At 36.7% G+C, this 13,072-nt stretch overlaps 1 protein-coding gene across 1 annotated transcript in view; it reads left to right on the top strand.

The window, feature by feature from the left end:
* LOC124375501 (vacuolar protein sorting-associated protein 13B-like) overlaps window positions 1–13,072 on the top strand; it is a 95,866-nt gene that overhangs the window by 76,461 nt on the left and 6,333 nt on the right. Inside the window, 13 exon segments of the mRNA XM_046833914.1 lie at window positions 848–1,209; window positions 1,862–2,023; window positions 3,010–3,165; window positions 4,780–5,043; window positions 7,554–7,637; window positions 8,510–8,685; window positions 9,555–9,731; window positions 9,964–10,171; window positions 10,355–10,540; window positions 11,749–11,895; window positions 11,995–12,275; window positions 12,404–12,531; window positions 12,746–12,963. Coding sequence (XP_046689870.1) covers window positions 848–1,209; window positions 1,862–2,023; window positions 3,010–3,165; window positions 4,780–5,043; window positions 7,554–7,637; window positions 8,510–8,685; window positions 9,555–9,731; window positions 9,964–10,171; window positions 10,355–10,540; window positions 11,749–11,895; window positions 11,995–12,275; window positions 12,404–12,531; window positions 12,746–12,963 — 2,549 coding nt within the window.

Genomic DNA, 13,072 nt, shown 5'->3' with positions numbered 1-13,072 from the left:
TTTGGTCACATACACATGCCAATAGTAATTCATTGCTTTAGTTGCAGCAACAGATTTATAAACCAAGCATTTTAATTCTAGAGTATTTTAGAGAATTCAATCAAATTCCTATTCAATAATGTTCATGATGCTAAAATGTGAAGAAAGTGTCTCAGATGGTATCAGTCTCAAACATTGTGACATAATTTTACTTTATTATACATAATGTGTGCCAAAATGTATATATACTGTATGTTCATTGGTGGGACATGTTACATAAATATGACAACAGTGCAACCAGCTGGCACCAAGGCTTATACATAACGTTTAAACCAGACTTTTTAACACTCCTCAATTCACACCACAGTTTATCAGCTTTTAAAATAGTTAATATAACAATATTTATTTAATACTAATACTGTTTCCACAGTGAGAGTATCAAATATATGTTGTCTTGAACTCAGGAAGCATGGCATAATATAATATATTAATATATTACATAATATCAAAAGATTTTACATCAAATAATGTTTCATTACTTCCAATTCGCTACAGATTGTGAGATTAGTAAACAAACTGTTCTGATATATTGGTTTTGATTGCAGAATGATATATTGAGATCAGATTGAGCTGAAATGCTGAATGTGGATCAGTATTATCGAGGTGATATTGAATTGCAAGTCAAGCAGTGCAGAGAGAAAGTGTGGAAGTGCAGGTCACTGTATATCATTTAATGGCTTGTTTGTTCAGTGATGTGAACGTTATAATGTGCTAAAATTGGCTGTTGAAACAGAAACTGCTATGCCCTCGCAGCTTGGGCCCAGTACTGCCTCAGGCTATATTTACAAATAGGTTTTTTCTTCATTAGGTCCATCTCAGCGGCTCCGCCCCTTTCTTCCAGACAGGAAAATGCCATTTGTTCAAGAGTATGCAGTGGTGTCTCTGCGTGAGCCAAAGGCATTTGTGCGAGAGTGGAGTGAAGGAGCTCAGCTGGGGCAGGAGCTGCACTTGTACTCCACACTGCAGTGTCACTTGGTGGACTACAGGAACCTTACCCTTCTGCCTCTCCTGCAACCATTTAGCATGGAGGGCCATGCCAATAAAAAATACACACAGTTCCAGCAAACAGAGCAGATTCTCATTTTTAATGTTTTCTTAGAGCCCATGTTGATTACAGTGGGGCAGCACATGATACATACCTTGGACACCGCGCTGAAAGCATGGCAACAGGTGACACACACACACACACACACACACACACACACACACACACACACACACAATTAAAAATACATTTTAAATTGGTGGCTGCCTCTATGACCTATCAGACTGCTAAATAAAACACTGAATGAGAGCATTAACACATTTCGAGAGCATTAACATATTCCACAATGGAATCTAAATCTTCACCAGACCTTGCTGACTTATCAAACCTACAGTACTATTAATAAAAGTGATGTCTCTGTAAATATTTTGTGACTTTTTTTTTTTTTTTTACTTATAGCAGACATAAGAACACTTCCATTTGCGCTTATAAATGAGCATATACATATAAACTTAAAGCCTTTAGCATGAAGTTTCATCTGTTCATCAAATATACAGTATGAATCATATGTTGTCATATGATCATCCATATGGTCATATTATAATAAAATAAATATATAATAAATAATGCAACACTGACTTCAACAGTAAACTCCTTATAAGCTCTAAAGTATAGTTCTTTAGACAGCAGCACCGTATTTTTGCGAGAGCATCTAGCATGAATAGAAAATGTGTACGCATCTCCAGGATTTAATTGTTCCATGTTGATTTTTCCAAGCACATTGTACTATTATTATCTCAATAGGTTGTTTGTTTTTGTTCTGTGTTTAACATATAGAATCTGAAGCCAGATGATGAGGAGCTCATTTTCTGCCATTATGTAGTCTGTAATGACACACAGGAGACGTTGTGTTTTGGTCAGTTGGATACGGATGAAAGTGTGGTGTTGTCCAGTGGCCAAAGCCACCAGTATTGTTGGAGATCCCACAAAGCTCCACAGGTAACTGTCTCTCTTAGTCATTTACATATAGAAGTTATTATTTGTATGAATTCATCCAGCAACTATTGCAGCAGGATTAGATCTTTTTTTTTTGTTGCAATAAACAGGACAGCAATGCAAATGTAAGGTTACATTCAGCAAAAAAAAATCATATAGCTATGTTTTTGCAGTATAGTTTATCCTCTAATTGCACTTCGTTGATTTAATCCCAGGGATCTGACCTGAACTAAATTGACAATGTAAAGTGAGCTAAAGAGGAAAGTCAGTTATTTTGTTTCTGTATCCAACAGGCAGGGGAAGATTCTGACAGATTAGTGTGCTTGATCGATGTTTTATTTGGTTTCTGTCAGCATGTCTGTCCAATGTTAGCTCATAGCAACATTTAATCTTTAATAGACATATGCCACCAAGCTGGTTACTGTTAAAGTACTACTGTTTAATAAAAGGCCACCCTCTATCTGTGAAAGCCTGGTACCTAGAAACCCTACTGGTTTCACTGAGCTTTCAAGCACCAACTTGAAATGAAGTCCAAAGTGGTCACAAGGTCATGCAAAATTCACAGTTCATCACCGTCCTCTACTGTTTCTTCTTAACATTCCTTTAAATTCCCAACAGTTATCCTTTAATAGGTACAGTCCCTGGTGACAGCATCTAAACATTCTATAAACATTCTATAACTAGAAATGTTAATGCCGTCTAGCAGTAAAAATAGAAGTAACATTGATTAGTTAGTACATGAAGTTTGTGCGATACCCAATGCCATGTGGCAAAGGATTGTGCACTCTCTGGTGCAATGTCCTTCTAGATAATGTAAAAAGTAATTTAATAGACACATCAACCTGTGAATGCATGGTACATACAGTGGTGCTGCCAAGAATCTTTTTAAGCTAACTAATGCTCTGCACACAGGGACAGAGTATAAGATAACTAAAGATAAATCTGATAAATAAATAAGTATTAAATTTTTGTGTCTATGTTTTCCACAGCTGCTTCATGTCTGTATTGAAGGCTGGGGTAACTGGCGCTGGTCAGAGCCCTTCAGTATTGATAATGTGGGGACAATGCTCAGATGCATCCATGGAAAGAGTCAAATTGCCTCACTCATTATCAAAATCCAGCAGCTTGGTGGAGTGCAGAAGCAGGTAGAGTATTCTTACACAGTCCATTGAATAAAGCATTGTTTTTTTTGGGCTGTTTACTTTACTTTACAGCTAACTATTTCTAATATGTATTTGTGTGTAAGAAAGCCTGTAATCATTTTTTCTATCCAAATAGTATTAACAAACCTCTCTGATCAGATCAATGCAGAGCAATTTACAATGGTGTTAATATCTGGCACACCTTTGCATGGATCTTAAATATTTTTTTCATCACTGTGTTCAGTCAATTAAAAAAAATGTTTACATTAAAATGTTACTAGTTAATATTAGGGGTGTAACGGTAAACATATATGTACTGAAATTTATCGGTACAGGGCTTTCATTTTGTTTACACATGTGTACTGAATGCAGTCCTTTGTACTGTTTAAGATTTGGTTTGCGCATGCATGAAAATGCTGAAGAATCCGTAGCGCTAGCATTAGCTGCTAATCAGGAATGGATTCTTAAGCATTTATGTCCAGCTTCAAGAATTTCACCTAAACGGAAAAAATCCTAAATAGTTCTACATATTGAAGAAGTGAATGAATAAATGAAGGATAGAAGAAAATACATTTTTAAAACATGCTGAAAAAAGTAAAACATATCTTTAGAAAATTGAATATAAAATGTAACACACACACACACATACTTACATATTCATCTGTATGATCCAAATTAGTCATTATTTGATTGCTCAATTCAATCAATATTATGACTGTAGCTTTCAAATTATTTGATGATTTTTCCATCAATTTTTGTATTCGAATTACTGGAGTTACTCAAGGAATCGTTTCATCCATAATCAATAAATTAAAAAAGTTAATTGCATTTGATTTATTCTATTAAAATAGTTTATTAAATATAAAATATTATTTAAAATATTATTCAACCAAGCAGACATTTTATTTAAAACTGTTTTAAAAATGTAACCTCTTGAAATGTTGATGATCACAAATATTAATAATAATAAAAAACTGTTTTTAAAAAAGCAGTTTTATGTTTTGCATTAAATACCTGGAACCGTAATGAAATTGAGCCGAACCGTAACTTAAAAACCAGGTCACATGTTTTTTGTACAGTTTATACAGATAATAGTTGCTAATGTTTTTAATCAGTGTAAAATACATGCTCGTTATTGTTTGATTTGTATTACTGAAGAAATAAAACACGTCTAACACCTAAACTGGGCCATTTCTAAAGTTACTTAAATTTTTAATCAAAGCAATAGATCTTTTTTGTTCATGACCAAAGCAAAAGCCTCTGCAAACTGGTGTCAGTGTTTCTTACTGGCCAATTTATCACTTTAAATGCAACTGACTGCAGTTACACCTTTAATACAGCTAATAATAAACCACTGGACAGTGACTGGTGCATCTGGTGTGCAGTAATACTGGATAATACAGTATTATTGTTTCTGTAGACATGAGAAATGACATATGGATGCATGCTGCCTGCACGTTCATTTCTCTACACAGCAGACATTTTGCCTTATTGTGAGAAAGATTAACCCAGTAACACATGCAGAATCCAAGAAGCACTTCAAACTTTATATGCTGTTATATGTTGTAATCAATCACTATTGATTATTAGTAATTTCTTTGTATTTTTTCCTCTCAGATTATTATCTGTGGAAGGCAGGTGATATGTAGTTACTTGAGCGAGGTCATCGAGGTGCAGTTGGTACAGGAATGTGTTGGACCGGAGGGCCAGAAAAAGATGCGAAACCTGCAGTCTTCTGTTGGTCCTGAGAGCAAGTTACCTTCTTATGTGCTAGAGGACTCTGAGGTGACTGGTCTCTGTGTGCGTCAACAAAAAGACCAGGAATGGTCCCAGGATGTATTCCTCAAGTATTCTAATGCAAACAACAGCTGTGTGCTGCAGGTATGTAATATTATGATTAAGGATGACGGCATATTTATAAAATAAATTATCCAGCTTGAGCACTAACAGTAAATGGTCAAGTTTTCCATGCTAAAAGTATTTTTCCATATTCCAGAGCACAAGGCAACATTCAAATTACAATCGTTTGTTTGTGTGTTTGTCATTAATCCATTGTTTCTGGCATATAATGACAGAGTATGAGGAGAATATATTTGCTCTCAGTTTGATCATGGAATGATTGGTGGTGCCAGACAGGCTGGCTTGTGCATTTCTTTAATTGATGACTTTAGCTGATTCTTTTTTAAATATCTAAGAACGCACAGAGCATTAAATCTTGAGCCAGATTGGCCACAGCAGCAGAAGGCCACGTCAGGTTCCACTTCTGTCAGCTAAGAACTGCAGTGCGAAGTCTGCAGTGGGCACAGGCTCACTAAATCTAGACACCTAAAGCCTATCTGATGAGGCAAACACATTGTATAGTCAGAATTTGACACAAAGAGCATGGATCTATAAACCCAACCTGCTTTTTTACTGGCCTTCCTGCTCAGCAAATCTGAATTCAATAGAACAATTTTTGGATTTTGTTGAATGAGGCTTGAAAATTCTACAGAAACGATATAATGCAATCATGTCAACATGATATAAGGGGAAATGGGAAGCACTACACAGCATTAGTATAGTGTTACAAAAAAAAAGTACCGGTACTCAGTGAGTATGCAGTACAATGATGGTTCCACTTTAAAAAGATTTCTAGTGAAATTCTCACCATAGGTTGAAATATAAGAGCAACCAAAGATAGTATTTATAAAAAAAAAGAGGTCTTGTATGATGATTAACTACATGTTACTGCCTAAAAAGGTGTTAAGATCTGACAAAGGTTTTGCATATATCTAGTCTCCTAATGCAAATTAGAAAATATATATATATTTTTCAGGCAGTTTGAATACTGTATTTAGGAGGATGTGAAAGAATGGTGGTGAAGTGTTTCTTTATTAATTGTGGATTCTGTTCTTGTTTAACCAACAGATTCTGTTCATTAACACCTGAATCCACTGTTGAGACCCTACAGCAGTCACATTGTGATCATATGATGTATTTTATATACAGCACTCTTGTCATTGGCTGCAGAGGCCACTGATTATTATCTGATTCATTATAGTATACAGTATAACTGGGAAAGGTTTATCTAAAGGCATCTGGAAAAGCTACACAACACTGTCCTGGCCATGAATACAAGATAATTGTTGTATAGTGGCAACTCACTGCGAGGGCTAATGTCTTGGTTGAAGGTCATGGTTTTGAGATCCACTATGCAATTTGTAGCCTTTACCTAGAATAAGGGATCTGGATATTATTCCTTCACATTAAAGATATGATTAACACAAGTTGCAAACGTATCATGATCGGTTCCCCTTCCTGATACACCTAAGATCAGTAGATTAGACAGGAGGTGATACAACCCTGGGTCTAGCCAGTTATTCATGCATCATCTGGAAAACAGCAAATGCAGGGCAGTTCTAGCAATTAATGATGCCATGTTCACAATATACTTGCTGTTGTATTTGCTAGCAGGTTGGCAGCCTTTAGAAAGATCCATTCCAGATCAGCAACCTATATAGACCCATAATTCATCTCTGAAAGCATAGTGACCTTACTCCTTTCAGAAAGGCTGTAAATAGTTTATGAGCCCCTATTAAGACACCGTTCATGGTACTGTGGTGCACAGCAATGGCTAATAAATTTACAGACAAATATTTTCCATCAAAATAATATATATTTTTTTTATTCAACTAATATGTAAAAATGAATAGAAAAAATAGGTCAAAAATCATTATTTCTTCTTGAATTAACAATTTAGTACCTCGAACTTTGGTAAAATTAGACCCAGTTAAATGCAGTCCACAGGGCATAACATGGCATGGCAAAATGAAGTGGTGACCTTTTTGTTAAAGCTTTCTAGTGAAAAAAAAAACTTGGACTTGGACAGCATGAAACGATGCTGTACATCAGTCTTCAATCCAATAAGCGTAATCACTGTAGCTTGCTAACTTTGTGCTGTTATCATCTATACAAAGTGGAAAAGCAGTAATTCACTGGTTAGATATCACAGCCTAATGGGATATCAGATGGTGAACAATATGAGTAAAACTGTGATAGACTAAGAAGTGAGTGTCGTGCAAATTATTGCAACGGTTTATTGCTAATTGTAAAAATATGAAGAAAAAAAAAAAAAGGTCTGTCGTGCATCCGGTGAGATCAATACAGGGTCAGAAAACTATTGATAAGACGCCATATATTTACTACCTGCCAGTCCAGAGGGGGTAACACTGAAATCTGTCTATGGTGATTTAAAGTCATCATATCAGATTGCTATAATAAAAGTACTCATTATATATACATTTAGAGCAAAAATGTCTAGTTTCCTTTTTAAACAATGTCACCTGAATGGTTTGCCTGGCCTTATTTGTTAATATAGTACATCCTTTCATATGTTGCTTTTCTAATTGTAGTTCCCCTCCTCTACTGGGTCCTTGGTGTCTGTCTGTTGTACAATTATAACTCTGGAATCCAACTCTAATATGCAGCAGAGAGTGGTGAGTATATCTGTGCATGCAATATAGGGATATTACTTAAATATAAATGTTATTCATAGTGAACAGATAATGTGTTCTAAATAATGCAAATAGAAGATGCACATTTTTCTTTAGGCACAAAGGGCCACAGGGAATCTAGTTGAGATTAGAGATGTATTAGGGGAATCTTCGATAAAGGATTTAGTCGAATCAGATTTGTCAAATTTTGCCTATAGTTGACTGAGAGAGAGAGTAAGTACAGTACAGTACAGCATTTATGAACAGAATATAGCTTTACATATTATTAAATACATTGTTAAATATTTAAATCCCTCCCCCAAGAGCTGTCGGTCACGAATCATGGAAAGTGAAACTTAGATCTTTTGCAGGGATTGTTGGATTTTATATTTTGAGTCAAAAATATTTATAAAAATGTTTGTTCTTTTTACATTTTTATTTACAACATCATCATTATTTAATTCAATTCATTTTTATTTGTATAGTGCTTTTAACAATGAACATTGTCTCAAAGCAGCTTTACACAGATAATGTGGGTATAAAAAATTTATATGTTCTTTATAAGTGTAAGTTTGTCCCTGATGAGCAAGCCGGTGGCGACTGTGGCAAGGTAAAACTCCCCGAGATGGCATAAGGAAGAAACCTTGAGAAACAGACATAAATCTGGTAGATAGATATTGCAGGCAGGCACAAAAATAATCACTGGATTATTATCACAAATACCAAATTTTTGTTGGTTTTAAATAAGAAAGCATTTACCTATGTGAATACATTAGGAACACGAAACAGATGCAAATATCCACATTGTATTACACCCTTAAACATAGACATACACAACATTTATCTTGTGTTTTGACTTGTGTTCCTCTCTCCAGGTGGTTTTCAGTCCTCTGTTTGTAATGCGAAGCCACCTTCCAGACCCTGTCTTTATACAGGTAGAAAAGCGGAGTTTGGGGCAAAAAGAATGCCAGCTCATACAAGGTCAAGGGCAGGAGCAAGCTCTTTTCAACTTGGAGCCAGACATCACACACCACCTTACATTTCAAGCCAGGTATATATCTCAAACACACCACTTTAGTCACATAGGCCACTCACCCACACATACCACCTACTATGTGTAGGTGAAAGGATGCAGATTGGCCCTGATAAACCACTGAGAGACATACAGTTTTCTGCAGTTATAACACAAAGTTCAACTGCTGCAGAGTGTCGAGTGTCTGATCAGAATAAGCCACATGTGATTTTCCTGTATGCGTCACGGCATCTGCATTTGGTGTTTGAGCAGCATACTTTGAAGCATGGTGCTACCAGCAGATCTGTTGAGAGTCTCTTGTCTTTGTAGAAGCTAAATCCCCTTATAGAGAGCTCAATTTAATTTTGAACACTTACATTCTGTGAAGTGTCTGATGGCAGTGGTAAATGCTTCACAAAAACAGTTCTTAGGAACCTAATCAAAGTCTCCCGGCACATTTTGGGGATCGGATACTAGTAGCTTTGTTTATTTACAAACTTGGAAACAGATTGTTTCAAAAATCAGTGTTGTTTTACATTAAAATAAGTCATATGGCCACCACATGAATTTTTATTTAGTTCTCCTACTAATACTATTCATTTAATTAAACACTTCTCCAGATTTTTAGGAGCAAAAAGAACATCAATGTGAAATTATGTGCACAATTAGAAAATGATCAGAATTTCAGCATGATGTGTGTCTGTGTCTTTGTATGCATATGTATTTGTGTGTATGTATTTATATGTATGTATATGTATGTCTTTGTATGCATATGTTTTTGTTTGTTTATTTTTTTTTCATTTATATTGCCATATTTGTTGATTAAATTATACACACAAAAGGTGGTTAACATTGTGTGGTTTTAATTAATGTATTTAAGCGTGTGCATTGATGTGTGTGTATTCCAGTGAAGAAGGAGATGTATCACATTGCGCAGTACCGATCTCCTCAACGCTAATCAAGCAGATTGTGAATAAAACTGGCCCAGAGAAGAGTGAAAACCAAAACAAAATCCTGGAACACTTCTTTGGCCCCAAAAGTTCTGACTTGCCTTCCTGGCCTTACACCTACAAAAACCCAGACAGGTAGGCTGACACAGACATGCACTGCAGTCTGTGTATGTGCGATTTTAGCGTTATCTGTATTTATGTGCTCAACTACAATTATTATGTAGTTTTATCAAATATAATATCTATTTTAAGTTGTGTTTTCGTTTACTGTGTGTAAATGACCATATAGTGTATAGAAACATTTATATTTGTGTAAAATGTTTAGTAATTTCTCTAAACATGGTGCTTGATGTGTTTGTCTATACAGCCTGGAGACAGAGCCAGTAGCTCAGTGGGATAGTCCTATGCAGGTGCGCTTGTGTGCATGGAGGACAGGTTTGAGCACACTTCTCGTTGATTTGTTGCCTTGGGCTCTGCTCACCAACCAATCTCAGTGGGACCTCTGGCTTTTTGAAGCTGAGAACATTGTTCTTCAGATCCCTGCTGGCAAGACCATTGTCCCTCCGAACATTCAGGTAATCTGGATAAACTGGCATGAATGGATGAAAAATGACTCTGTAAAGTGGTTTAGTGTCTATCTGGCAGCCTAGGTGTGTATGTAAGGGTGGGAGCGTGTGAGAGAAAAGTTGTTGGTTTACTATTCAAAGATGAAATGTCTTATGTTCCAATCTCTATGTTTTTGTGTGTCTGTGTGCTAGAAGGCATTTCAAATTGGCCTTTATTGGCCCCACACTAATACAGTGCACAAGTCTGAAGCAATTCATCTGCTGCATGATCTAACTTCACCACGCTGGACAGAGGTAGGCGGAGCCGAGGTTCTGAGCTTGGATGAGGAGGGACATGTGGATGCTGACATCATTCTTGGAGCGCAACCCAAACAGAAGGTTTTTAAAAGAGACAATTTATTTAATCCATATTAGTAATGCTATGTCACATATCTGTGATTAATAATAATCTTTAATGATGTATCACCTTTCTCTTCAAAATCGTATCGTACCTTACATGCAACAGTTGAGAATTAATCACATTAAGGAATCATAAAATCTTCCTGGTTAGACACAGCTGGCCAGAGAGTGGTGCAGAAAACATTTCAGTGTGACAATCTGACAAATGTGTATACACATGCGGTAAAGCCAATACAAATCCGGTCACATTGTGTGGCAGATTAAATTTGATTACCGGTAAATTAGCAATCTTTCTTATGCGAAGAGCACTTTTTTAACCTAAGTTTTTTTTTTTTTAATATACAGACATGCAACTTTCTTTTCATTGAAAAATTAATCCTTAGCATGAATAACAGCTTTAAAACCTCTTGGCATGCAATCAGTTGAAATACGTTGCCCTCCCTCTTGTAAAACTTGCCAGAGGAGATTTTTTGCTAGTTGTATATTAGTTCCTGACCTAGCGATCCAGTTTGTCCCAGGGCAGTTCAATAGAATTTCAGTCCTGTGACTGGACAGGCTATTCCATGATAGATAACATTCCAGCTGAATGTTAGTTTTCTAAATAATGCTTACACATATTCTTTAGGACATTGTCTTATTGTATGGTGAATTCCAATTAGACGGTGTCCAGATAAAATTGCATGCCGCTGAAGTGTGGAATCGTAGCCATGTTGCTACAGCATTCCTTTGACCCGGAATAAATCTCCAACCTTACCTGCTCCAAAACAACCCCAAACCAATAAACTTCCACCTCCAGGTTTAACTGTAAATATTTGAGACAGTCTGGTAACTTTTTTTTGTTTGTTTTTCATTTTATGCTTCTGTTAGAGCCAAAAATGTCACATTTGGACTAATTTGTCCACAGATTTCTATCAGTCCTTCATGTTCCAATTCATATGTGTTTTTGCCTTCTACCTATTTTGTTGCATATAAACACTAGGAACATGCGTCTCAGCGAAAAAAGACTAGGTGTTTGTACATTTTTTTTTTTTTTACAACTTATATTAACTTTTTTTATGTAACTTTAGGAATGCATCACAGTATGTATATCACAGCCAATGTATAGTCAGCAATACACCTACTGAGATTTTAGCCAATGTCAAGTAACATGAATCAAACCTTCTGTTTCTCCTTAATCCCTGAAACAGCTGTGCCAGTTCTGTGTGTCCTCTTCAGTGAGGTATGGCATTCAGATCTTACAGATTGAGGATAAAACTATTCTGGTGAACAACACAAAGCATACAATTAATTACAAAGCATTGCTGTCTGAACATCCAGTTTCTGCTCCTGACCAGGTAAAGCACACACCTACCTTTTTTTTTTTTTTTTTTTAAATGAACAGGTATTTCCCACAGTCAACAATCTTAATGTATTGCACCCCATTCACACTCTAGCCATATAGTCCCTCACACACAAGTGTGTGGACAATAGGCCCTGGTTCAGAGGCTGGCAGCCCTTCGAAGTGTGCAGTGCCTTGCTGGGATGTGTTGAAAGAGAGTTCCTCAGAAGAGCATGCACCTCTGCTAGCCCAAAAGCGAATTCTTCTCAGCTGTATGACCGAGTCCAAGCAGGATGAGAAATTATGGAGCTTGCCAGTCTCTGTGAGATCTGATTTACCCAGACGAAGTATGGCTGTGCCCATACAGCAGGATGCTGACAACTCCCTCACCACCAGGTGGGTCATACCATTCATGAAAGCACAGAATTTATACCTTTTTATCTTTTTTTAAAACCTAGAATTAAGGATCTCATGTGATAATATTGATCAGTACCCAGCTTAGTGTTTATGTGCATCTGTTTTAGGGCCCTAGTTGTGACACATCTGGAGCATTTGGGGATCAACTATATAGCTGTGAGTGAGGACCCATGTCCCCGTATGCTCATCCATAATCGTTGTCCAAGAGCCCTGCTGCTGAAGGAAAACCTCAAGGGTATTGTTTGTTAAATATACTTGTTGGAAATAGACAATGCACCCTTAATAAACATACACATGATTCTTCCAAAAAGTCATCATAAATAGACTTCTGCCTTAAAGATTTTTTAAATGCATAATGTGTGTGTGTGTGTGTGTGTGTGTGTGTGTGTGTGTGTGTGTGTGTGTGTGTGTGTGTGTATGTGTGTGTGTGCACATGTTGTGTTTAGCAGAGCCTGCTAGGGCAGAGGTGCTCTGTTGCACTCTGCCTCCTATGTGCTCTGTACACCATGAACTGTACTACCATTCCTCCACATTTCCGGAATGCAGACAGAGAGATACTTTGCCCACAATTGTGCTCAGCATTGCTTCTGATTCACCTAGCCCTATGGCCACGCCCACTGCACCCAAATGGACTGATGAAATTGACATGAACAGCCCTGGCACACAGGTACTAAACCATGTTAATTTTAGTAATAGCATGCTGCTGCTCACTGGTTCAGAGCTGTGTTTGTCTTGCTATATATTATTAGTTAAAATAGCACAAAATTAATTTTTTG

Source organism: Silurus meridionalis, chromosome 21 (assembly GCF_014805685.1).
Source record: "Silurus meridionalis isolate SWU-2019-XX chromosome 21, ASM1480568v1, whole genome shotgun sequence".
NCBI classification, from domain to species: Eukaryota; Metazoa; Chordata; class Actinopteri; order Siluriformes; family Siluridae; genus Silurus; species Silurus meridionalis.
This window is presented reverse-complemented; position numbering and strand designations above follow the sequence as displayed.